The 22795-nt window shown below is 53.9% G+C and overlaps 11 protein-coding genes across 11 annotated transcripts; 2 read left to right on the top strand and 9 right to left on the bottom strand.

Annotated features, from left to right (window-relative positions):
* Window positions 1–217: 217 nt before the first annotated feature.
* Window positions 218–1883, bottom strand: B0H18DRAFT_1106292 (uncharacterized protein; the record flags this gene model as incomplete). The annotated part of the gene is made up of 8 exons (XM_048032682.1): window positions 1749–1883; window positions 1537–1695; window positions 1271–1397; window positions 1013–1215; window positions 835–967; window positions 627–773; window positions 411–553; window positions 218–368 (listed from the first exon to the last, which is right to left on the bottom strand). Exons 1-8 carry the CDS (start codon window positions 1856–1858, stop codon window positions 218–220), a joined length of 1173 nt encoding a protein of 390 aa, XP_047890081.1. The 5' UTR covers window positions 1859–1883.
* Window positions 1884–2349: 466 nt separating this feature from the next.
* Window positions 2350–3350, bottom strand: B0H18DRAFT_1024711 (uncharacterized protein). Its single transcript, XM_048029712.1, has one exon. It carries the CDS (start codon window positions 2938–2940, stop codon window positions 2407–2409), a length of 534 nt encoding a protein of 177 aa, XP_047890080.1. The 5' UTR covers window positions 2941–3350; the 3' UTR covers window positions 2350–2406.
* On the bottom strand, window positions 2628–3698 carry B0H18DRAFT_1213426 (uncharacterized protein). Its single transcript, XM_048036518.1, has 2 exons — window positions 3444–3698; window positions 2628–3370 (listed from the first exon to the last, which is right to left on the bottom strand). Exons 1-2 carry the CDS (start codon window positions 3539–3541, stop codon window positions 3112–3114), a joined length of 357 nt encoding a protein of 118 aa, XP_047890079.1. The 5' UTR covers window positions 3542–3698; the 3' UTR covers window positions 2628–3111.
* A 1433-nt stretch (window positions 3699–5131) lies between these two features.
* On the bottom strand, window positions 5132–5964 carry B0H18DRAFT_1213425 (uncharacterized protein; the record flags this gene model as incomplete). Its single annotated transcript, XM_048036517.1, has 3 exons — window positions 5650–5964; window positions 5337–5559; window positions 5132–5262 (listed from the first exon to the last, which is right to left on the bottom strand). Coding segments are annotated over exons 1-3 (513 nt in total), but the record flags the coding sequence as incomplete, so codon positions are not given.
* A 266-nt stretch (window positions 5965–6230) lies between these two features.
* On the bottom strand, window positions 6231–6761 carry B0H18DRAFT_1122024 (uncharacterized protein; the record flags this gene model as incomplete). The annotated part of the gene is made up of 1 exon (XM_048034445.1): window positions 6231–6761. One exon carries the CDS (start codon window positions 6759–6761, stop codon window positions 6231–6233), a length of 531 nt encoding a protein of 176 aa, XP_047890077.1.
* Window positions 6762–6841: 80 nt separating this feature from the next.
* B0H18DRAFT_1106291 (uncharacterized protein) lies at window positions 6842–12007 on the top strand. Its single transcript, XM_048032681.1, has 12 exons — window positions 6842–7129; window positions 7184–8464; window positions 8550–8777; window positions 9017–9049; window positions 9106–9272; window positions 9334–9439; window positions 9492–9929; window positions 9992–10405; window positions 10452–11062; window positions 11116–11311; window positions 11372–11722; window positions 11787–12007. The coding sequence occupies exons 1-11, from the start codon at window positions 6848–6850 to the stop codon at window positions 11717–11719; spliced, it is 4104 nt and encodes a 1367-aa protein (XP_047890076.1). The 5' UTR covers window positions 6842–6847; the 3' UTR covers window positions 11720–11722; window positions 11787–12007.
* Window positions 12008–12636: 629 nt separating this feature from the next.
* B0H18DRAFT_608217 (uncharacterized protein) lies at window positions 12637–14288 on the bottom strand. Its single transcript, XM_048038771.1, has 3 exons — window positions 13822–14288; window positions 13666–13763; window positions 12637–13615 (listed from the first exon to the last, which is right to left on the bottom strand). Exons 1-3 carry the CDS (start codon window positions 14112–14114, stop codon window positions 12678–12680), a joined length of 1329 nt encoding a protein of 442 aa, XP_047890075.1. The 5' UTR covers window positions 14115–14288; the 3' UTR covers window positions 12637–12677.
* Window positions 14289–14339: 51 nt separating this feature from the next.
* Window positions 14340–14795, bottom strand: B0H18DRAFT_1122021 (uncharacterized protein; the record flags this gene model as incomplete). Its single annotated transcript, XM_048034444.1, has 3 exons — window positions 14340–14442; window positions 14499–14626; window positions 14682–14795. 3 exons carry the CDS (start codon window positions 14793–14795, stop codon window positions 14340–14342), a joined length of 345 nt encoding a protein of 114 aa, XP_047890074.1.
* Window positions 14796–15038: 243 nt separating this feature from the next.
* On the bottom strand, window positions 15039–17252 carry B0H18DRAFT_1106289 (uncharacterized protein). The gene is made up of 12 exons (XM_048032680.1): window positions 16921–17252; window positions 16705–16854; window positions 16612–16684; window positions 16430–16560; window positions 16236–16367; window positions 16105–16187; window positions 15925–16041; window positions 15858–15867; window positions 15763–15803; window positions 15682–15707; window positions 15468–15625; window positions 15039–15408 (listed from the first exon to the last, which is right to left on the bottom strand). Exons 1-11 carry the CDS (start codon window positions 16979–16981, stop codon window positions 15478–15480), a joined length of 972 nt encoding a protein of 323 aa, XP_047890073.1. The 5' UTR covers window positions 16982–17252; the 3' UTR covers window positions 15039–15408; window positions 15468–15477.
* A 2064-nt stretch (window positions 17253–19316) lies between these two features.
* B0H18DRAFT_881198 (uncharacterized protein) lies at window positions 19317–20263 on the bottom strand (the record flags this gene model as incomplete). The annotated part of the gene is made up of 5 exons (XM_048040828.1): window positions 19317–19472; window positions 19528–19610; window positions 19660–19791; window positions 19841–19939; window positions 20107–20263. Coding segments are annotated over 5 exons (627 nt in total), but the record flags the coding sequence as incomplete, so codon positions are not given.
* A 1228-nt stretch (window positions 20264–21491) lies between these two features.
* B0H18DRAFT_957123 (uncharacterized protein) lies at window positions 21492–22611 on the top strand (the record flags this gene model as incomplete). Its single annotated transcript, XM_048042547.1, has 7 exons — window positions 21492–21612; window positions 21664–21680; window positions 21733–21902; window positions 21968–22003; window positions 22099–22327; window positions 22385–22460; window positions 22520–22611. 7 exons carry the CDS (start codon window positions 21492–21494, stop codon window positions 22609–22611), a joined length of 741 nt encoding a protein of 246 aa, XP_047890071.1.
* Between the last annotated feature and the right edge of the window lie 184 nt (window positions 22612–22795).

Raw genomic sequence — 22795 nt, 5'->3', positions numbered from 1 at the left:
CGAGATACGTCGAGAGAATGAGGGTATGCTAATGAAAGCGAGTGAGCTAACTAGCTCGCCGACCACCAGAGTCAATACCGTACGTACCGGAAGTAACAAGGAACTGTACTAGGCTTTGTTGAATAGCTCGGAGGCGCCGTGTTGTTCAACTTGCGAGGCATTACTAGTAGTCAATAGATGTCACAGCCACAGTGACTGCGTACCTTTAATCATTCCACTACGTTTGAGTTCCGACGCTGGACTCCAAGTTGGCGGCCGCGCGCTGCGCGTTGCTCCTTGAGACGCGCAAGGGAAGAAGGTCCGGCGCGGGTAGTTGTGTCTGAGCTGCTTCCAGGGGCTTTGATGCCGAAGACTTGGCTAAGGCAGAGCTGAGTACTACGCAACATTGCACACAAAAAGATATTACATACGTGTTCCACCATGCAAGGGTGTCCTTGCGCCATTCCTCGTCTTCGAAGAGGAAGAGAAGATTCTTGAAGAACTCAGACCCGGTGTATGGGCCGTCGTGATCGTTGGTAACCCACGACGCGACTCCGGAGAGGGAGAAGCGTGCCTGCCAGTGTGGACGCCATGTACCAACTACACTGAGTATGTTGCTAGTGATGCGCAAAGACAGAAATACTTACGAGGATTGTAACATACATTATACTGTACTCGTTGACCGTTGTGATCCCATATGCCTTTGAGAGTGTTTTCCGGCCGCCTTTCCTTCCGCTGGTGGGCCCTGCCTCGGCGTTCACACTGCTCGGTCCCTTGAAGGTGGCCTTCCAGCACTGGGATTCAATGTCCGGTGGGGTGAGCGAGTGATTTTTACGACAGCGAGATTGAACTTACCTTCACCAAAAACGGTGACTTGAGCAATCCCCAGTCAAGATTGTCCGGGTCATACTCAGTCTCGCTGTACGCGAGTGTTGGCCACTCATCATGATCCACCAGACGCCGATCATTCCGAACTTCTTGGCAAAACCTACAAAGTATGTGAGTGTCGGAACCAGGCGTCAGAAACACTTACTTCTTGGGGTCAGCGTCAAATTCGTCTCGCAGGTTGCGCGGACAGAGCATCCGTGCAGTGGCTTCACAGTTCCAGCCACGTTTGACTTTGTCGAGTCCGCTGTCGGGGATCTGTATCCCCTTCACTTCATAAATGTATTTCATGACATTATCTCGGAGACGAGATATGTCATCTGTGCGCGCATTACGGTTCGCCTGGTCCAACTGTGATGTTGTATTAGTAAGCATATGTAGTACTGAGCTGTGCACGGCTACGTACAAACTCGCCAACTGATTTGAAGTCCTCCGCATTCATTTGAGCATGGGGCAAGAGTTGCTTGAGAGTCGGACAGAGGGTAAGCAGCTTGTTGTATGTAGTGAATGCATCTCGCAGTTCACATTTCTCGCTGTACGGATAGGTATGTGATGCGTGAGCAGTGTCGCAGCACCATTGTGTGGCGAAGATAGTACACCAGCACAGAGTGCGTATATGCGGCATGACATGCATATATGCACTTTGCGCGGTGTATATGCATATGGACTTACATTTGCTGTAACTCTGCGTCACATATAGGCGGGCCGTTGTCGTCTAAGTCGATATCTGGGTTGTTGGAGATGATGAGACCAAGGCGGAGAATGTGCTCCATGTTTACGAAAGGCCCAAAGGCCCGTGGAATGAAGCGAGCAGCGTCCCAGAAAGGCTTACTATGTAGCATATACGGATGAGGAAGAGTCGTTGTGGGATTTCAAACACTCACACAATGGGTTTTGCCTTGCCACCTATGCTCAAGCGAAGCTCTGGCATGTACTTCGCATACTCCGCTTCATTCATAGGCCTGAGACTTGGAGTCACAGTTCGGACAGCCATGGCCTGGCCATCAGGAAAATCCAGATTCCACAATGTGTAATAAATTGTGTCAAATTGTTGCTAACACGTCTCATGAGTACTCACCGAACTCTGCGAGCTAATTCTGTGATAATAACATCTACTGGATACAGTATTAGTACATGTATGATCCTATTAGACACAGCGACGAGGTTGTTCCCTAATTGTTGCTAAAGTGGTACATCATACAACGTGCACGATGCTTGTTACGAGTAGTTCAACAATGATTCTATTGCTGTGTGGTATGACTGAATACAAATGCTGTATGCTACACTAAGCAACGCAACAGTCAATGGTCGACAAGGCCATCTTCAACATAATAACGACAACTCCTATGTGTTAGCTATTCTACGAATCCCCATAGCATCTCACACCCAAGCCATTACTCGTGACGGTAACCATACAGATCACACACGAGTGCGGGTCATGCAAACCACGAGTGGGGTTAATGGGCGCCAGGTTCGTACACATGGGGGATGCACAAATGAGTATGCGGGCGCGCGGGCGGTAGCGGATATTCCGGCGCGTGGTCAGGTCAATACGCAGGTGGGTAGGGTAGGCAAGCATGCAGGCGGGCGTGCAAATATGTGGGCAGGTGGATAGGCAAGTGCATGAGTAGGCCGGAGAATGGACGGGCAAGCCAGGGAAGTAAGTGGAGTGATACTACGATGAGCAAGTTGTGGATGAGTAGATGCGTAGACAGACGCACGACTGGACAGGCAGCAGGCGGGCGGGCGAGTGAGTGGCGCACTGTGGCTGCTGGCGGATGGGGTGCGGGGACGTGAGATGTTGGCAGGGAGGGCGACAGGAGACCTGTGCGATGTGGCCGTGTGTGGGTCCAAACTCTGATGAGGCGGCGGACGGTGTGAGACGGGGATGCAGTCGCGCATCGTGGCTGCTGGTGGGCAGGGCGCGGGGACGTGAGACTGCGACGGGACGACGAACGGAGTGAGAAGAGACGCCAGGTAGAAGCCAGGACTCGGGAGCGAGTAGACGGTCGAAGATGGCGTGAGGGAGGTAGGGAGAGTGTCGAGGGCGGAGGGTGGCGAGCGGTCGCCATCCATTTTCGGGATGGCGAGACGGACCGGATTAGGCAGTGTTGTATCGGATATGACAGGAGGCGGGCGCGGACGAGTAGATTTGGACGTGAGGAGTGTGGCGGGGACGTGACGGGGGGGAAGATGGTTGTGCAGACAGAGTAGAACTATGATCAGGAGGTCAACAAGTGCCGGGTACTAGTCGAACGAAGAGGCAGGCGGGAGGGCAAACAATGCGGCAGGCAAAAAGGCATCCATATGAGTGAGGAAGGGGCAGGCGAGTAGGTAGATAGGCAGAGCGAGCGAGTGGGTAAATGCCGGCGAACGAGTGAGCAGACCATCAAAAGGCTGCGGGTAACCAGACGAGCAGGCACACTGGCCGGTGGCGAGTAGGCGCGATGAATTGACTGTTCGTCGATATGCCGGGTCGCACGGGCGCACGGGCAGCACTAGGGAACTGTGACAAGTAGGGCGGGGAGTATTAGAGTCCGAGTCAGGAGTCAACAAAGGCGTACGTACCTCTGACTTACAAGCTGTTGTGCGCACCCTTGCTATGGTCATCCCTCTCCTCGTATTCGTCATTCAATCTGCCGCCCCTCCTCGTCCTTCGTCTTGCTGTCCCTTCCATCCCACGCTCGTCACGTTAGATGCGCATCGCGCGAGCCCGAGTTCGCCTGGCCAAGTTGCATGCCCCAGAGACACGCAGGTTCGAGAAGAGGCGGTCGAGCGCGCAGTAGATCTGCTGAGATAGACCACAAGTCTCTTGAGGTGCGGTTGGGCAGGCGTCGTGAGGCGTCGTGGCTGGCTCAGAACTTGCGCCGGCGCTTGCTGCTAGCGCGAGCCACGTATGCGCGGGAAAGGCCGGAACCGGCGCTTGGGACTTTGTGCTCTCACGGCGCGACGACGTTTGCGCCCATCCTCTCATCCTAACCTTCGCCACAGCATTCAAAAGCTGAAGCTGAAGATTTAACGGCCCCGAGACGACACGCCGCAATGAGCGCAGACAAAGGAAGCGGAGGACGAGGGGTTGGAGTGGTGAACAAAAGGAATGCGGAGGCACGAAAAATACTTGAAGGTGAGTCTTCAGCGCACTCACTGATGATTCTTGTTCCCAACTCTTCGCTGTGTGAGTAGGTGCATCAATGAGCAACGAGCTCGCGGTGCCTACTTGCCTGCTCGTCTGCGCATCCCGCGTATTTGTGCTTCCCATCCGTTGGCCCTCTCACGCCCGCCCGTTCATGCCTGCCTGCCCTAACTAGCGTTTTTGCTTGCCTGTCCTCGCCGACTGTCTCGCCTGCTGCCCTCGCCTTCATGCTCGTTCACCCTCCCTCCCGCTCTCGCCCGATTACTCGTCCTTGCCTACTCGCCGTTGCTCTCACACGCCTGCTCGCTCGCCCACTCGGTTGCCCGCTCTCATCTGCTCAGGCTCGCCTTCTCGCCAACTCGCTCGTCCACTCTCTTGCCTGTCCGCCGCCGTCCGCCGCCGTCTTGCCCACCGGCATACTCCCCTGCTTGTTCGCTCATCTGCCGGCTCATCTGCCAGCTTGCCAGTCCGCCCGCACTCGTTGCCCTCCCTCGCCTCGCCTACTACCCGCCCTTCTTCGCCATCTTGCTATCTCACACATCCACCTGTTCTTAACTGCTTGTCATCACCCTCATACTAGGTAACCTGTAGCACACCGTCCTTCTCGTGCCCGCGCCCTCGACTTCTCGCGCCCACCCTCGGTTCAGAGCCTGCCTCTTGCCTGTACACTCGCTCGCAGCTTCTCGACTGCCCGCCTGTTCTTGTCCACCCACCCGTACTCACGCACTGTTTCTTAGCCGAGTGGAAGTTGCTCCGGGAAGTGCTCGGGAAGGATGTGCTCTGCGTCGTGTTCACATCCTATTGGTGCACGAGGACAATCTCCTCGGGCCTGGGGGCACAAAACGACGCCTGCATCGTGACCGTGCTACCAGGCATGATCACACGAACACACCATGGGCCTGGGCGCAGCGACGACCGAACGGCTGGCATGGACGAGCGGAGTGCGGGGACGGGCGAGAGCGAGGCGAGGGCGAGGGCGCGACAAGGGCGCGGGCGCGATGAGGGCGAGGGCGAGGGTCTGCAGGTGAGTACAGGCATACACGCGTGGGCTCACTAACGGCAGGCGCAGGACGCGTCGACGTGCTGCGCGACACGTACGACGACCGCGAGCATGCATACAAGGCCGACAAACAGTCAGGAGCCATCGGGCGGACGGGTGGACGGGCGGGCGTGCGAACAGAACGGCAAGCGAGCGGGACGGCGAGCGAGCGAGTGTGTCGGCGGGCGGATGAGCGTTAGCAACAACGGGCGGCGACTGGCGCGGACTAACAACACAAGCACGTCAACCATGAGCGTGCTGGGTGAATGCCCAGCATGCAGACACGGCCGGCGAACGCACATGCAGGCGGGCGGGCCAGTGGGAACACGAGCGCACAGGCAGGCGAGCGGGACAGCGGGCGGACAAGTGGGATTGCGAGCGCGCGGACGGGCGGACGAGCGACCGAACGGACGAGCGGGAAAGTGAACGAGTAGATGGTCAGGCAGGCGGACTGGAGAGCTCGCGGGCGGATGGGACGTTGGGCAGGGAAGTAGGCAAGCGGGAACAGAGGAGGGTGGATGCCCTGCGCAGTCATGGCCGATAGGCGGGCGGGCGGTCAGCAGGCAGTGACGCGCACGGCAACTGCGCGCAGAACACCGCTTGACGAACGTACGCGCAGGTGAGTCAGCACCGCACGCATATCGACCACGAGCGCAGGCATGGCTGATGAGCGTCAAGCGAAGGGTGGGTGTAGGCACACCAACGAGCAAACGGGAGGGCTCGCGGGCTGCGCGTGCAGACGGGACGCAGGGCGGGAAGACGGGAAGACGCATGGGCGAAAGGCTCGCTGCGACGCGCGAGTCGATGGTGGGTACGCACAGGCGCTACCACTGGCAGTGTTGGCGGCGGGAGCTACACATACCTACACGTTGAATACCGAACTTGATTACTATCAGTACTTTAGCACCCAATTGATTAGTATGATCCTAAACCTTGTGATGCGACGTCACTACAGCTGCTACACCACGATTTGTGAGAAGTATATATCGTGCTTATAGTATGAAATAGTGTGCAATTTTGTGAGATAACATGGCCTCGCTGAGACCATATCTTCCATGAAGTAGTGAAAATTCGTTCGCCATGAGTGTCGTTTAGATCTAATTAGGAAGGGGGCAACGTAAAGTGATCTAATCTCTAATGCGGCTAATTAGGTGACATTTTGCACGATTATGCCTCATTTCGCATCATGTGTTCTCATTTGCGAATCTGGATTTTCCTGATGTGGCTCGGTCGGACGGCAATGGTGAGCGCCATATTTCCTTCTTCTCGTGCATCTTGTGCTGCCACAGGCGCGGTCTCGGGGAGGCTGACTGTTGCCTGTATAGCGTTAGTCTGGACAGGCTGCTCCGAGTCGGACTCCTGGTTGCGGCGGCTTATCCGTTTCTTGCGTGGAGGCTCCTTCTCAGGCTCGGTCTCAGGCTCGCTTTCTGAGCTGGAATCCGAGCTAGATTTCCCGGAATTGTTTCGGTGGCTAGAGCTTGACGTTGGAGCCTCCTTGCGTTTGGAACTCGATTTCTTCGTCTTCTCCTTCTCTGGACTCAGTGATCTGGACCTGGACCTGGAGCGACTGGACTTGTCCGATTTCTTGGACTTTCCCATTTGGTGCAGAGAGATGAGGTATGTGATGGAGGTTAGAGGCGAGGTAGGAGGTAATGAAGGTAAGAGGTAGAAAGCCAACGTCCATGACGCGACTTGACGCGACTTGCAGCGACGCGACAGCTTCATGTCATGTGACCGAGACACTTGGAGCGATCCTTGGCCTCTTCATTGTCTCTTCAAGCCCTGTACATCTTCCTGGGCCGTGTCATGCTATGCGCTTGCTGCTTGTATTGCTTTGCTTTGCTTCACTGTTCGCTCTTATGTCCTCTCTGTCGACACGGTGCCTAGGATGCAATGAAGGTTTCGACGACTCTCGCGCACTGAAGGGCCATCAGCGTCGCTGCAAGAAAAACGCAACATTCACTGCAAGTTCGCTTCAAAAGCGCAAGTTGGACGATGGAGTGGCTGGACCCGGAAAAGCAAAGGTCGCAAGGGTTGATGATGAGGCAGTTAGTCGGAGAGAGAAGGAGCACATCCGAGAGGAGGCAAATGAGGTGCGTAGCGTCATTCGCTCAGTTCGCATCCACATGTTCACCGACAATCAACAGATTCATGAGATGTCAGCTATGGAGAATAATCTAGGACAGCACCCAGAAATAGTACAGCATCCCGCTCCCATTGAATCCCGAAGTCGTGCTGGACGACAGCGAAAGGCGCCACAACGTCTGAAAGACTTCCTGCCCACGACGTCTATCGGTATCCCAGCCCATATACCGACTCCCCTAGTCTTTGAAGACGATCCGGTCCCTCCGCCGGGCTCTCCTCAGGCTGTGTGTGATACACAATCTGGCGCGGACTCCGCTGCTGCCTCAGGCAGCCACCAGGATGTTATTCCTGTGACTGACCGTCCTGCGTTCTTCCAAACTGAACCAGATGAATTCGGAGTCTTTCGCTGCTATACTACTCGTCCCCATGCCCAGCCACAGGAGGCGCACACCCTTTCCGACCTCTCTGACGCCTCTACTCTCCGTCCTCCACTTGCAACTACTACCGAATCACCAGCCGTGAGCGGATTCGGTCCAAGTGTTGTGCAGACACTTCAGGATGGCATCGAGAAAGCCAAGGAGTGGTTTTTCCCATTCCTCAATGTGACCGTCTTCCGGCTCATGGCATGGGCCAACACGGGCTCGAACCTTAAGTCTGATGCCGAGGTGCAACGCCTTGTTGACGAGGTCCTCCTCGCTGAGGACTTCGACCGTGAGGACCTGCGCCGCTTCCGCGTTACGAAGGAACTCGAGCGCCTTGACAGCCTTGACAAGCCGGGCAATGTCTTCGCAAGCACAGATGGATGGCATGAAGTGTCAGTCAAGATCAGTGTTCCGAAGGAACGCACGAAGTTCGCATCAGAGGCAGATGCCCCTATGTTCGAGGTCCCTGAAGTATACGTCCGAAAACTCACGGAGCTTGTCCGCTCGGCAGCAGAGGCAGTCGACGCAGACCGTTTCAACTGGCTACCTTTCCGGCAGTACTGGCGACGTCGCAAGTACGAGGCTCCTGGATCCAACTCTGGGTCCGACAGTTCAGAGACGTCTGATGCCGGTCACAATGAACATCAATTTGAGAACATTCGCCTCTTTTCCGATCTTCCGAATAGTGACGCGATGCTGGAGGAGGATGCACGGATCCGCGCACTGCCCCGCAACGCTGCAGATGGACCGGAGGTCGAGTACGTCATGGCGCCTCTCATGGTCTGGTCGGACTCTACGCACTTGACGAATTTCGGCGGTGCACACCTATGGCCAATCTACCTCTACTTTGGATGGCTCTCGAAGTATGTCCGGGGCTGTCCTACGTCCTTTGCTGCTCACCACCTGGCATATTTACCATCAGTGAGTCAGCTGAGAAGTTAGAACAGACCGTCTATCGAGTCTGGTTGACTAATTTGCACATTCTCAGCTTCCGGAATCAATACAGGACTGGTATCAAAAGGTATATGGCATATCTGCGACTGCCGACGTCCTTCGCTTCTGCAAGAAGGAGCTCATGCATGTTATCTGGTGCTATATCATGGATGACGAGTTCATGAAGGCGTATCATGAGGGTATGCTTGTGAAGTGTGGGGACGGTATACTGCGCCGAATATTCCCTCGCTTCTTCACCTACTCTGCAGACTATCCCGAGAAGTACAGTACCATTTCTCCTGTAATTCTCCAACCAAGCTGACCAAGCTGTACAGGGCCTTACTTGCCTGCATCCGCTTCCTCGGACGTTGTCCATGTCCGCGATGCCTTGTTCAGAAAGCTGACATACTCAAAACGGGCTTCTCGAAAACATGGGAAAGCATTCGTGTCGACAGCTCACGCCTCCGGTCGATCATTGCTCGCGTACGACGATGGATATTCAAGTCTGGATATTCCCTGACAAGCAAGATAATTGGACAGGTAATGGACCCTATTTCCGTCCTACCTACCCGGGTACGTCATGTCCATCCTCCCTTTATGTGCAGCTTTGTTTATGGACTCCGAAACAGAGTGCCTTCTCAACGCGGCTTGCGGATACCGGGTTCAACTTCTACTCCCTCTTTGTGCCCGACATCTTGCATGAAGTCGAGTTAGGAGTGTGGAAAGCGATCTTCATCCACCTCCTTAGGATACTGCATGCCGAGGGAAAGGACCGCATTCAGATAATGAATGAACGGTACGTCTCAGTGATATATAATACACTCACGAAGATAAGTCATGTTTACTCATGTACCTAGCTTCCGTCACATCCCTACCTTTGGACGTAGTACTATCCGCCGATTCGCAAAAAATGTATCCGGCCTCAAGCAGATGGCTGGTAGAGACTTCGAGGACATACTGCAGGTGTGTAACCTTGTAGTCCGTGTGCAGACATTACGGTAACATGTTGCATCAGTGTATCATACCTGTTTTCGAAGGCCTCCTCCCACCGCCACATGACGAGCTTGTACAGACCCTAGTCTTCACGATCGCCTACTGGCATGGCCTAGCCAAGCTTAGGTTGCACTCCGAAGAAACAGTCGCGATCTTCCATGCAGTAACTCGAGACCTTGGGAAGATCGTGCGCAAGTTTCTTCGGAAGACTTGTGAAGCATATGATACCCGGGAGCTCCCTCGAGAGGAAGCAGCTCGTGGTCGCCGCACAGCTGCGATGGTTGCAAAACAAGGAGCAAAGGCCTCACGCAAGCCGCGTAAACAGCAAGCATCTGCCACCGCAAGCGCCGGCCCTAAGCGCAAGATGCTGAACCTTCTAACGTACAAGTGGCATTCTCTCATCCACTATGCCTACACAATACCGTGGTTTGGTACCCTCGATGGCGTCAATACACAACAGGTGCGAGCTTCAAACTCTCATGACGTAGGGCAGCTCATTAAGAGTCGGGAACGGCCAACTAGGGCGAGATGGAGCATCGCCGTGTGAAGCGGTTCTACACGCGCACAAATAAGAACAAGGCAGCACGACAGATCGCACGACGTCAACGCCGGGAGCAGCATCTCCAGAGGATGCTGGCTCTAGATCGCAAACGACGTGCAGAGCTGGCAGCCGCGAGAGAGGTCACTGAACCTGCACCTCCAAGTCAGCCAGGTCATCTCAACGTAGATCGCCCTAGAAATGGTACATTACATGCTCTTGACGATACAGGCACCCTACGACGGCGAGGAGCAGCTCTTGATTTATCAGAGCAGGACCCACTTCCATCTCATACGTCACCGAGAGAACGCTATCACATGTCCGACTCGGAACGGCACCATCACAACATACTCCAGTGGGTCAATACTCCGAGCCACAAGAACGATCCTGCATTCAAAGTAAGTACGTATGATTTGCTTCCCGATGGTTGCCAATATTGCACAGGACTTTATCCCCATGCTCAAGGATCACCTGCTCTCACGACTCACGGACCGGGAGTACGATGGCGACGAAGACAGCTTTGGCCTTGACGAACATGACACAATCAAGTTCGTGAACGACCGCATCTACCTTCACAAGGCCCTTCGTATCAACTACACGACATACGACATGCGACGCGCACAGGACACCATTAATCCCCGCACCCAGTCCGACGTCATGATGCTCGCACCTGCTGAAGACGATGGTGATGCTAATGCGAATGCACACCCATACTGGTACGCACGTATCATTGGAATATTTCATGTGAATGTCAAGCACAGCGGCTTCCTATCGAAAACAAAGTCCGCCCAGCGGATGGACATACTCTGGATCCGGTGGTTTGGTCGTGATAACAGTGCTCCTGGCGGGTTTGAGACCTCGCGTCTCCATCGTGTTGGCTTTATTGACTATGAGGCGCCGAACGCGTTCGGGTTCCTTGACCCAAAGCAAGTACTCCGAGCCTGTCACATCATGCCAGCCTTTGCTCATGGTCGGACTCGTGAGTACCTTCCACCGTCGATCGCGCGACAACCCGATGAAGGCGATGAAGACTATGTATACCACTACATTGGAATGTGCGTACTACTCCTCACATGTTCTCTGTCTGCACACTGAGCAGATGGAGCAGGTTTGTTGACCGCGACATGCTCATGCGCTATCTGGGCGGTGCAATAGGCCACAAAGGCTTACCATCGAACAGAATCACTGCAAAATCACTCCTTTCTGCAGTGACAAAATATCTCTCACGAAGCAAGCAGACACAGAGCCCCCGATATCCTCAAGATACGTTGAACTCTGTCTTGCTAGACGAACTCTGGGCACAGGTGAGTCACAACATCTCAATGGCATAGGGATGAACACACGAAGACATCGCCCCATATCAGCATGCAGACGAGCCACAGCAGGATGGCAAGGCAGCTACAGGCGAGGCGGCCACAGGCAATGAAGACGTTCCAGTCCCCGGAAATGAAGACGTACCAAATGAAGACGAAGGCGAAGATGTTCCGAGTGACGAGGACGATTTCGGCTATGAATGGGATTATGCTGAGGACCTAGAAGACGCCGAGGAGGACGGAACACGCGATGAGGGCGAGGGCAGAGAGGGCGAGGGCGAGGGCGAGGACGAGGGCGAGGGCGAGGACGAGGGCGGAGATGACGAAGAACAGGATTTTGTTGATCCAGATGTAGCGGATGATCCCTGGGAGGACGAGGACGAGTATGCACCCCTGTAGAAGGTGAGCCCCAACTCGATGACCATGACATAGGGGTAGCCCGAACAAATCTCAAAAATCGTTTTAGTATTCTACCCGCCGACTCGCCTAGCTCTCCGCCCTTCATTCCAGACGGGAAGAGCCTCACTGAACGCTTTTCGAGGACGGTACCCGGTCCCGGCGCTCATTCACTCGGAAGTTCTCACGGAGGACCTGCAGCTCACACACCTTTCTTGCACATATCTGCTCAGTCCGAAGGTTTTCTTATGACAATAGATGGTATACAATGGGTATTGTGAATTTTCCGGCTCAGTTATGCTGAGGAACGAAGGAGGATAATTGACTTTCGCTCGGGCGCGAGTCCACGCCCGGGCGCCTACCTCTCCGAGTCGCGTCGCCGTGCGACTCAGAGTGGCCGCGTCTGCCAGCTGGCTCTATGATCTTCACAATTTCTGGCGACTGACACACAGTGGCAAGACAAGCTGCAATTAGCTGTTGATATCTGTCTATGGTACGTATGTCAAGTCTATCTCGCTGGGATGATTGAAGACAATCATTCGTCGCTCAGAAAACCCGTTATCTGCGACTGTCTTTCGCTTTCATTCAGTGGTGAGTCAGCCCGTTCTTTTCTGTGCAGATCGGCGTCCTGCACTTTTGCTGATGTGGTTCGGTGTTTGATCAATCGAGTACCGTCATGGACCAGTCTAGAACATCTGTTACGAGTGCGATTCAGCCACACGTTGCCGAAGTTGCTCTGTACATACGGAGCTTTGGACGCACCCTCGCAAGACACAAAATTACGTGCCCGCCCAACACCCCACTCAGCCTTCAGCCAGGGCGGATGCGTAGAAGGGTTCAAGAAGGGGGCGACATGAGAATTCATGCACATGGACTATGAGACATAAACATTGTGATAGCGATGGGTCCTGGACAGCGACAGCTAGCAACGTATGCGGCAGCCAGTACTTGACGATAGGCATCATCGACGTCCCGAAGCCCTTCTACGCGTGAACTCCTGTCCCGACACACGTCTCACGACCTCGTCATACAGCTGCCTCGGGCAACGCGGCAGAGGCTTGTCATGCCCTAAGCCAGCATAGCTCGCCGCGCTCCGTCGAGTGTGAAGCCTGTCCGGCTGAGACAGACGAGGCGAGAGTGAAGGCGGTATCGGCGACGGATGGAAATAGCGTTCAACGAAGTCGAAGCCGTCATCCATCTCCCGAGCAGACCGTTCCAGCCTCGCTCTGGCTTTCTCCCTCCTGATAGTGCTCGCGTCGGACCGTGCAGAGGAGAACCGAGAGAGCGTGGGGGGTATAGGCGATACCCCCGCTCGGAAAGCCCCGGCAGCCATCTTCGTAGCCCGTCCCCGACCATAGGTACCGCCCGTTGGGCGAGACCCGCGGTAGTACGGCTCTCGTGTCATTCGCCGCACCATCGGCTGTCTCTTGAGCGAGGCGGCGGAGTACAGCGACCGACGGTCATCGTCGTCAGTACGCTGATCGTCTTCATAATGCTTCGAACCGTGATGCGACCCCACCACACTCGCCGTAGGCGTGGACGCTCGAGACCCGAGGCTACTTTCGTACCCCTTGGTACGCCGCTCAGGAAAGCGGGTATAGCTGCCAGAGGCTCGTGCATACCCAGGTCTTCCAGGTCTCTTGTCTTCTGATGATAGCTCCTGGCGCAGCTTTCGCCGGTGATGTACACCAAGCGCACCCGCTACGAGGAGTACGACGGCCACCAACGAGAGGGGGACAGCATACGCTGCTGTTGGGGTCGGCCTAGAAACCTCGTTGTAGTCTGGAAGAGGCTGGATAGACGACGAGACGGAGGTCTGATGCGGCGCAGATTGGGAAACTGCGGTTGCCGGGACGTCCACAGGGAAGTGAGCGGAGGATACAGGTACAAGCGATGCAGCTGAGGAACGATGGTGAGTACGAGTCAGACGCGAGGGAGCTAAAACTTACGATTGAGTGAGAATGACGGTGAGTTGGCACTCTCGCCTGACTCTGAGTCGGACATCTGGATGAAAAAGGTCGCGGCAGACGGCGTGGTTGGAAGAGACCTATGTTAGGCAATACGTCTGAGTATGAGCAGACAGCGATTCGATGACTTCGACGTACAGACGAGTCAGATTAGCTTTGCCATTCTGTTCAATAGTTGGCCACACCGCGCTCCCGCAGTCGGCGGAAGTCTCGTCGTCGCTATCATTGCTCCCGGAGGTACACAAACTAAAAGAAGGTGAAGAGAAAGAGCCATCTGCAGTCCACTGTGCCACGATAGTATCGCCAGACTTGTGTGCGTCGCCTGCGGAGGGACTGATCCAAGTGACGGCGCCGGCTTGGACCCGGTAAGCCAAGTTCACTATCAGAGGAAGTGGGCCCAGGAACTGGTCGACAGGGATACGCCTGCGCATGTTGAGAGGTGAATGAACAGTAGCAGGGCCAGCCTGAGGGGATTTGACGCTGTCCAGGCTTCGTTCAGCGACGGGCTGGAAGGAGGCAGAAAGAAATACCGCGGCTGACGACCAGTCGGTTTGCGAGGATGATTGTGATTTTGACCACTCTTCTGGTAGAACGCAGGTCCGAGTCGTCACAGTATACCTCAGAGTAGCTCAAACGACGGGATAGAGACCTTATAATCACATAGCAGGAGTAGATGCAGTGGAATCAACTTCCATCCTCAGCTGCGTCGTGGTCGTGGAAATGGCATCTACGTCTGCGGAGAACTTCGCCAGTTGTTGCCTGAGTTGCCCCAAGAGGTCAAGTTCTGCCACCGGTCAGTCAGAACTGAGACGCACTGTTTCCTTTCTTTCAGCCTCTCAAGCATCGCAATCACTTCGTCCTGTTCTTCCACCGACAATTCGCCTCCAGGGAGTGTACTCGCCAGTTCCTTCGCCTGTTTGAGAGTGTCTTTGAAATCGTTTGTCTGGGTAGAGTCCAGTCAACATGGCGAGCTCAGGGACTTATCGCAAGAGACGCACCGCATGTACCAACGCTTGCTTTCCCTGCTGCGTAGGTGCACCCACTGCAGCCTGCTGCGTGGCCTCGAGGATTGCAACTAGCTTTGGCAGAAGACTCTCGTATACGTCGGACATTGCGTGCGTAAAGGTGTTTCAGTGTTTCTTGCGCGAGAGAAAATAGACTCAAGTTCCAATGTTCAACGGACCAGGTGGTAGAGTGCCAATGGCGACTGAGAGGACTAGTGTCACGGTGTGAACACACTACGATCGGAGGTGGAGATCAACCACCCGATCTATTTGAATGTGAATTTGATCGTACATACCACGGGGCTCAAAGGGACTCCCAACTTCACGTATTCTTGCCCCATGCAAGGCGGCCCTATACACCACACAAAACAGCGTATACTCAGAAGTCATCGATTAATGCTTGCAAGTATCTCAGGATAGTAACTCTGATGATGGTGATGGGTTGCTCCCCTGCCAGTTTCACGGCGACAGTACTACGCAAAGCCCTGTGTACGACACGGAAAGCAATACGCTTGTACGGTTCAATGTTGCGTGGACGGTCTTGGACTGAGCCCTCCCGCACTCAAGAAAGTCGCTTTTGGAGTCTGCCTACGAGTTCGTTGCCGGTATGTCGATGTTGTGAGTCAAGGTAAAGTGGGTCTGATCGTTCCTTCATATATATCAAGAACCTTGGTCCAAGGACCATATGTTAGATATTCATAATTGACGCTAGTGCGAGCCTCTATGGACAAGGTTATTAGTATTTGTAAAACACAGGACACAGACGGCGCAAGGACGTACCAAGGCAGTGTCATATGTAAATCATCTCTACTTCTTCCGAAACAAAGACCGACCGGTGGTTCATCACCGGTTTCCATCCATGGGGTAGGCTCAGCTCAGCTTCCCTGACCTTGAGAAAGAGCCTATACATCATCCTCGTCTCGAAGGCCCAGCTAATTCTGCATGCGGTGTCAGTGCTTCATGAGCATCAATTGATTCAGAAGTGAATTCATACACAGGCAGGAGAAACGTTTCTGAAGCCTATATAGCACTAATCAGCTAGCAAATTCTGTGGATATCTAGTGACGCTACTTACATTACCGACAATGCTCACAGATAGTTTACTAATGCGCAGGACTAAAGACGAATAGGCGTCACTGGGTTGCGCGAAAGCAGAAGCCTGCTACGTACAGAAGATTGCCTGTAGCACAGAAAATTAACGTCCGCGCGACTGTTGGATGAGGCATGAGCCACAAACCGTAAGCACCATCAGACCGTCACGCCGGAGATTGTCTAAAATCTCGATATTTCGCTTGCGCGGCTGGTTTAGCGCATTCAACACTATCAGGGCGAACACATATATGTCGTATGCTATCTGGCCTCAAATCGTGAGCGATCCTATTTGGCCCTTTCTGCCAAAATGGAGAGTTGACTTTACCATTGCCCCCCAGACTCCTGGCATGTACTTCGGTTTTTCGGGGAGTGTACAAGACTTGAGCTGTCCATTGTACTGCAATTTGCCTGTGACAAATCAGAAAGACGACACGGCACACTGAACAGTGGCCTTACCTGCCAGGTCAAGCATGGTGACAAGAGCAAATGCGATGGAGACCCCATAGCACACCACGAAGCCGAAGAGCAAGGCATATTTTACTTCCTTGCGGTTGTCCCAGATTGTATGTACGCGCAAGAAAAGTACGACTGGAGCATAAGCGACGATTGACATCTTGTGTGTGTATGGAGGCAAGGCATCGACGACTCACGTTCCTGACAGCCGGCGACCATAGTTGTGGAAACCCCTATGACGATAATGAGCGCTTCACACCTAGGATTGTCAGCGCCGTTCAGCATCGCCAGACGACAGGGCGACTTCTCGGACGACTTGAGCTCACGACTGCGCAATCTCATCAGTTGTTGCAGACTGAACCGAGATGGCACTACATACCTTGGTTCCAAGAGGCGGCCGTAGATCGCCAAAAGCTGCGGAGAAACCAGAAATTGAGGCGCACCGACGGTAGCTGGGGTCAACGGTACACACTATATGCAATGACTATTGTGGATGCCTCCATGAGATATGTGCTCAGGACGACGAGTATCGGAAGGAAGGACCGTTTTTGCTGCCAAAATACTCTGATTTCCGCTCCAATGCATAGCGCGTGATCATATAAGGAGCAAGTGATGGCGGCACCTAGTCGAAGAGCATTCTCAGAACAACTGCTTTGAGTGCAGATTGTGGGAGTTGGCCACTGCTAACCTGATAGGTATCGAGTCGCGAGTACATAGTCATATACCGCACGAATTACTTGAGTCGTCATTTGCTTCCGAAGTGTTGAACCGGGAGACAGTACTCTGTCGCTACGTACCCGATGTCGCGGTGCTACGGGCACGGTATGCAACCTCACCTAGAGTAGGACAGAACGGTCAGCGCGGTCAGCCGCGGGATAGCACGAGTATTTAACATGTTATGCCAACAAGGGGCTGTTCACCGGATGGATTTGGTAGACCTGGCACAGCATTACTTGTCCCGGGTCCGCTGCACGATTGCGACTCGCTCACGAGTACCACGCCACGGAACCCGCAGGTACCATGCACGTCAAATATCAACGACTTACTGAAGACGCATGATCCGTCAATACCTGAGCTCGAAAGACCAACAATGCAACTCACTTTTTCCAGCTAACGCTTGACTTGGGACGGTTCAAACGTTCATTTATGGACAGATGGTCATCATAATCAAAGAGTTGGACATAAGTCTCACAATGGCAGCGACCGGCGCACCACGCACGATGATAGATCCGACGTAGATGCATTCTGACCACGGGTCCCCCTATTTGAAGCCGATGCGCGCCATCTAACTTAGCACCTGGGCTAGGCATCGCGAATCCCCGCACACGCAAGGCTTTGATGACAAGCGACAAAGGCTCGGAGCAGAAGTTGAAGCTTATGACTTTGAGGGACTGTAGGTTTGGATTAGTCGTGGTGATGACCTTGCGCGTGTCAGGTGCGAAGGGCTTCCGGTGTCACGATGGACTGAATGAGCGAGAATTCATAGAACAATGGATCACTTCAGAGTGTTGAAGCGTCGATGTTTCATTGTTCGATGTGTACGCTCGATGGAGGAGGCTTGGGAGGGAAATTTAGTGGCGGAATCTTGCCCGGGCCGCCCCCCCCCAACAAGTCCGCCAGTCCTCCTACTGACGCTCATTGCCACGATCTACTAGAACAGTGTCACCATTCATTCGCCAGTGCTTCTGAGACGGAGGACATCGCCACTGACTGGTACGTTTGCACAGGAATGGCGCTTGCAATTGTGCAGATACAGTGGATATTGGTGCGTCCCCGAGCCGCCCCCGCGCGATACTCTCAGGCTCAGGCTCAGGCTGTCCTCCTTTGACTAGGGACCACACTCTGCCAGGATGTCGTTGCTCATCAACATACGGCGCGCAAGGCCAATGCTGTGTACATCTTCTTTCCCAACATCCATTGATAAGGCAGTACGTATTGCAGGAACTTTGTAACTGTACTGATATATCATCCTCGTCACCGCCTCAGTACGACCCCGTATCTCAGCTTGTGATGCACCACTGGCAGTAAGATGGTTTCGAGCAACACTGAGCTTGTCCCGGCTTCAGAAGTCGTGACGATTCACCTCCATGCCCTCTTCACAGACGCTATACACATCGATTCAAGTCGGTCGCAAACGCTGAACGTTGACTCGGACGTTTGACCTGAGACAGATTACGGTGGGCCCGGGCTATTCACGGAGCCATTCGTCAATTTAGGTTAACGCTGATTGTGGTACGACATGCAGGCGGCAGCCCAGACGCGCGATAGCGTATGCGTACCTGTGCTTAGCCCTCCCAGGCAGACGCAGACGATTCCTTAAACCTTCATGCCTCAGGATGTCCTTGTCTGATCCTGTGCTGGGACGCGGTTCCTTTGGGGCAACAGGTGAGTGAGCCTCATTGATCGCTGGTTGAACCATGCCTGGGAGACTGCATGCTAGCAGAATGAAGCACCCTTCGATCACATGGAAGGTCTCTCCCAAACATCATTCTGTACCGCGCCTTGCTGAATTGTTGGACACGCTGTTATATAACTAAGATCTGATTCAGCCTGTGACGAGCTGAACTCCGTCTTCCCAGTGATTAATTATTACAATATGCCGGTCGGAGGACAGCCTCTGGCAGATAATAAGGATAAGTATGCTACCATGATACGTGCAAGATGTCGAGCATCATATGTATATCATCTCGACCTCTTCTGACACGAGGACCGTTTGTGGTCCACACCCGGGCCTCCAACTACGAGGCGCACGCAGCTCTGCTTTCTGTATCTTGAGGAAGAGTCTGTACATCAGCCTCGTATCGAACGCCCATGTGATGCTGTGTACAACGTTAGCACGTCAGACCCGCAAGACGAGTCAGATTCGGGTTCGTACACAGGCATGAGAAATGTTCCTGAAGCCTAGAACGAATGAGCCCTCAGGCCTCAGAAAGGAAGCCCGGACTATGTGGGTACGTACACCGACGAAGATACTTGGGAGAAGTTTGGCCATGCGAAGTACTAAGGGTAATCGGGTTACTGCTGTCGCCGAAGGCATCGACGAAGCGTCCACATACCAAATAGCCCCTGAGGTGCAAAGAGAGGTCAACGGCCGATAGACATGGCAAGGCGGAGTTCACGAACCAGGAATGTCACCACGCCGTCGCGCTTGAGACGACTCACGATCTCGACATTCTTCTTGCGTGGTCGATTGAGGGCATTTAACACCGTCAGGACGAAGACATATACATCGTATGCCACCTGAACGATATCAGCAAACCTCTTCAGTCGCCGTTCTGGAGTGTGCCACACTCACCATCCCTGCCCAAGCACCAGACAAAAAGGTGGGTTTTTCGGGAACAACACAAGACTGTAGGTCCGAATTGTATTGCATCTTGCCTGTGGAAGGCTCAGAAGCAATCGGCATAGCGTCCACGGATTCGCTCACCCGAGAGTTGAATCATAGTGACCAGAGTGAATGCTACGGACGCTCCATAACATACGATGAACCCGGCGATGAGCGCATATTTCGCTTGTTTCCTGCTATCCCATAGCGCATATACATGCAGTAAAAGCGCGACTGGCCAAACATTCAATGCGCCTATATCACACATGCTCTGGCGACTCACATTCCTGGCAGCCACTGCTCAGAGTTGAAAAGGTTCCTATAAAGATGACGAAGGCCTCGCATCTGTCTCGATGAGTGACATCCTGTGATCTCAGGATACCTTTGGTCAACTCACGTCTGCCATGCCAAGGTGTTAGCCGTTGTAAGAATGAGACGGAACAAATACGCACCTTTGAATCCAGGGCAGGGCGTAGATCTCCGAAGGCTTGAGGTGTGATGATGATCGGTAGGTACGCCAGCAGTGAGTTGGCAGAACGCTGAACGTACCGTAGGCAATAATTATAAGGCTGGCTTCCATCAAGTACGTGTTCAGCATGACAATGATCTGAAGGCGAGACCACTGTTGGCGCCAGACCAATTCAATTTCTCTTGCAGCGTTGATTGCGTGGTCATACAAGGAGCAGCTGAGAGCCGCAGCTAGAGAACTACGTGTTAGCACACTATGCGAGAGTAGTCAAGATTGTGTCCACTGCGTACCTGACAGGTATCGGGTGGCTACCACATACTGCTCGGCACTCAGAAGCACGGACGACATGGGCAAGAATGTCTAGTTGAGCAACCTAGCGGCCTCTATCCAGGAAGTGCGCTTCGGAATCTGACGACTCAGCTGGACTGTCCACAGACGTAGCACGGCGAGATGACTTCGTTGGGAAGAATGATACGTATACTTATCCAGTGGCAGGTGCCACAGCTCGTACACATGCCAGTGCACACAATCAACATCGTATACACTTAGACTGTCATGGCCGCCATGGATCCGGAGAGCTGTCCAATCATTTGCAATGAGTCCCGGGTTGACCGTGTAGTACAATCGACTGCGGCTCTGCATTGGCAGCCTGCATGAGCTCATGTTGCTGATTCAATTGAAACGTCAGTGGCATTTGGAACATACCATCATGCCACTAGCAGTACTGAGTCGATGATATCCCGGACTCCGTGTCAAGTGCGTCGTCCGAGGAGGCTTGCAGGAGGTCTAGCGCGCGCCACCGTGGCACAGCATGTCTTAAGCGCGCGTGTCGGCCATTCGCTCGAACGTCGACGTCGACGTCGGTGACCAAACGTCGACGCCCGACACTGGACCTGGTTAAACTGAAACGTTTTCAACATTCAGAAACCATCTTCGTAGCTGAGGGCCTTTGCTCCACTTCAAATGCGATCACTGCAGGCTGTACTGCTGATGATCTTTATAGTGCGCGCGTGCAGTCGGATGCAGTGAAGTCCGAACTTCAAGCAAAGTTGGCCAGTGACTGTGCGTACCTTGCAACGTTCGAGGGTCCAAGTGGTCTGCAGCTAACTTCGTGCCCTTTCGCGGCTCCTAACAGGCAGGTCGACAGCTGGTCATCTTCCGAGCTTCCGTGAATGATACAGCGGCGCTGACGGTCTTCTCAATCACATCAGTCATCCATTGTGGCCTGTGCCTCACCGATAGAAGCACAGGCGCAGTGTCACAACGTTTCAGTACTGATTCTAGTATGCAGCTATCTCCGAAGGAATGCCCTACACACCCGGGCGCGATGCAACCACACACATTACTTCGCTTCCCAGAATAGACTTTGATGCACCGTGCTTGACAGGCCGAGGCCATTCCCCTTGCGGTGCTTGCCTTTTTCCCGTGAACGGTTCTTGCTGCAGGTCCTCCGCTAGGCACAACGATGGGCACCGTCTTCAGCCTATACCAGCAGTCATTCCCTCCCAAGCCACGGTGGTCGGTGAAAGATATTCCGGACCAAACAGGAAAGGTTGTCCTCATCACAGGAGGCAACACGGGACTAGGTATGGCTTCGTCCCTCAGCCTCAAGTCGTCGCATGACTGACCGAGCGCAGGGCTCGAGACGGCAAAAGTATATCTTCACGATCATACTTACACCCTCTCAGTGCGCTAACCGTTTGCAGGCTCTCGTCGCAAAGAACGCGAAGGTCTACATCACGAGCCGGGATGAACAGCGTGGGTCAGACGCGATAGATGAGCTGAAGCGGACGTCAAACAATGCGGAGGTGTTTTTGATTCAGTGTGATCTCTCTGACCTTCGGTCAGTCAAGGCGGCGGCGGAGAACTTCCTCAGGTGAGCTCATCCGTCGCGCATCCGTGCGCCTAGATCGATGGAGCTTGACTGCGGCACATGTACAGCAAAGAGACGCAGCTCCACATACTGTTCAACAATGCGTCAGTCCGGCTGTTCGAACTCGGGTGCAATCGCTGACTCGGAACCAGCGGTATCATGTTTCCCCCGATGAGCGAATTGACGAAGCAAGGACAAGACCTGCAATTCGGGTGAACGTGATCGGCCACTACTACCTCACCAAACTGCTCCTGCCAGCCATGCTCGCGACGGTGTCCAATGAGACAGGCGGCAAGGCGCGCGTCGTGAATACGAGCTCGTCAGCAATGCTGCTGGCGCCCTCTGGAGGTATCAACTACGACACGCTCGTCGATGGACCCGCGCGACGGAAGTTCGATAACGTCAAGCTGTATCAACAGGCCAAGGCGGTACGCCCCGAGACTTCAGTTGTTTGATTCCGCAGTGATGGAGTGCCCTGTGCGTAGGGTACTGTGATATTCTCTACTGAGCTCGCGAGACGTTACGGCGACCGTGGGATAGTGTCGATATCGTTGAATCCTGGTGTGTACGCTCCTCCATATCATCCCCGCGCACCCCTCATGAGAAGCGAATATTTTTAGGTAATATCCGCACTGGTATCCAACGTTACGTTGTTGGCCTTCAGGCGAAAATTCTGGTAGGATATAAAGAATATGGCGAAGTGACACACTGATAAGTAGCTCCGTTTTGTAGGACTACGTTCTCTATGACAAAGCGGTTGGAGTGCTCACACAACTCTTCGCCGGAACAGCCCCGGAGGCCGAAGACTTAAACGGAAAGGTACGTAATCATTCATAGTTCAAACAGACGAGTGTTACTTAGAGACCGTCATTTTGCGCAGTATCTCATCCCATTCG

The sequence above is a fragment of the Fomitopsis serialis genome (genome assembly GCF_022376445.1).
Source record: "Fomitopsis serialis strain Sig1Antser10 chromosome Unknown B0H18scaffold_70, whole genome shotgun sequence".
NCBI classification, from domain to species: domain Eukaryota; kingdom Fungi; phylum Basidiomycota; class Agaricomycetes; order Polyporales; family Fomitopsidaceae; genus Fomitopsis; species Fomitopsis serialis.
The sequence above is the reverse complement of the archived record's forward strand: the minus strand, read 5'-3'. Positions and strand labels throughout refer to the sequence as shown.

Coding starts and splice junctions, on each gene's coding strand:
- B0H18DRAFT_1024711 (XM_048029712.1), bottom strand. CDS start 2,940: ATGGATGGCGACCGCTCGCCACCCTCCGCCCTCGACACTCTCCCTACC.
- B0H18DRAFT_1213426 (XM_048036518.1), bottom strand. CDS start 3,541: ATGGAAGGGACAGCAAGACGAAGGACGAGGAGGGGCGGCAGATTGAAT. Junction 3,371..3,443: donor AAGGGTGCGCACAACAGCTT/GTAAGTCAGAGG, acceptor TACTTGTCACAG/TTCCCTAGTGCTGCCCGTGC.
- B0H18DRAFT_1106291 (XM_048032681.1), top strand. CDS start 6,848: ATGCGCTTGCTGCTTGTATTGCTTTGCTTTGCTTCACTGTTCGCTCTT. Junction 9,440..9,491: donor ACTTCGAGGACATACTGCAG/GTGTGTAACCTT, acceptor ATGTTGCATCAG/TGTATCATACCTGTTTTCGA. Junction 11,312..11,371: donor TAGACGAACTCTGGGCACAG/GTGAGTCACAAC, acceptor GCCCCATATCAG/CATGCAGACGAGCCACAGCA.
- B0H18DRAFT_608217 (XM_048038771.1), bottom strand. CDS start 14,114: ATGCGCAGGCGTATCCCTGTCGACCAGTTCCTGGGCCCACTTCCTCTG. Junction 13,764..13,821: donor AAAGCTAATCTGACTCGTCT/GTACGTCGAAGT, acceptor TGCCTAACATAG/GTCTCTTCCAACCACGCCGT. Junction 13,616..13,665: donor ACCGTCATTCTCACTCAATC/GTAAGTTTTAGC, acceptor ATCGTTCCTCAG/CTGCATCGCTTGTACCTGTA.
- B0H18DRAFT_1106289 (XM_048032680.1), bottom strand. CDS start 16,981: ATGACGACTCAAGTAATTCGTGCGGTATATGACTATGTACTCGCGACT. Junction 16,368..16,429: donor GGTCGCCGGCTGTCAGGAAC/GTGAGTCGTCGA, acceptor CTTATGCTCCAG/TCGTACTTTTCTTGCGCGTA. Junction 15,626..15,681: donor GAAACGTTTCTCCTGCCTGT/GTATGAATTCAC, acceptor CACCGCATGCAG/AATTAGCTGGGCCTTCGAGA.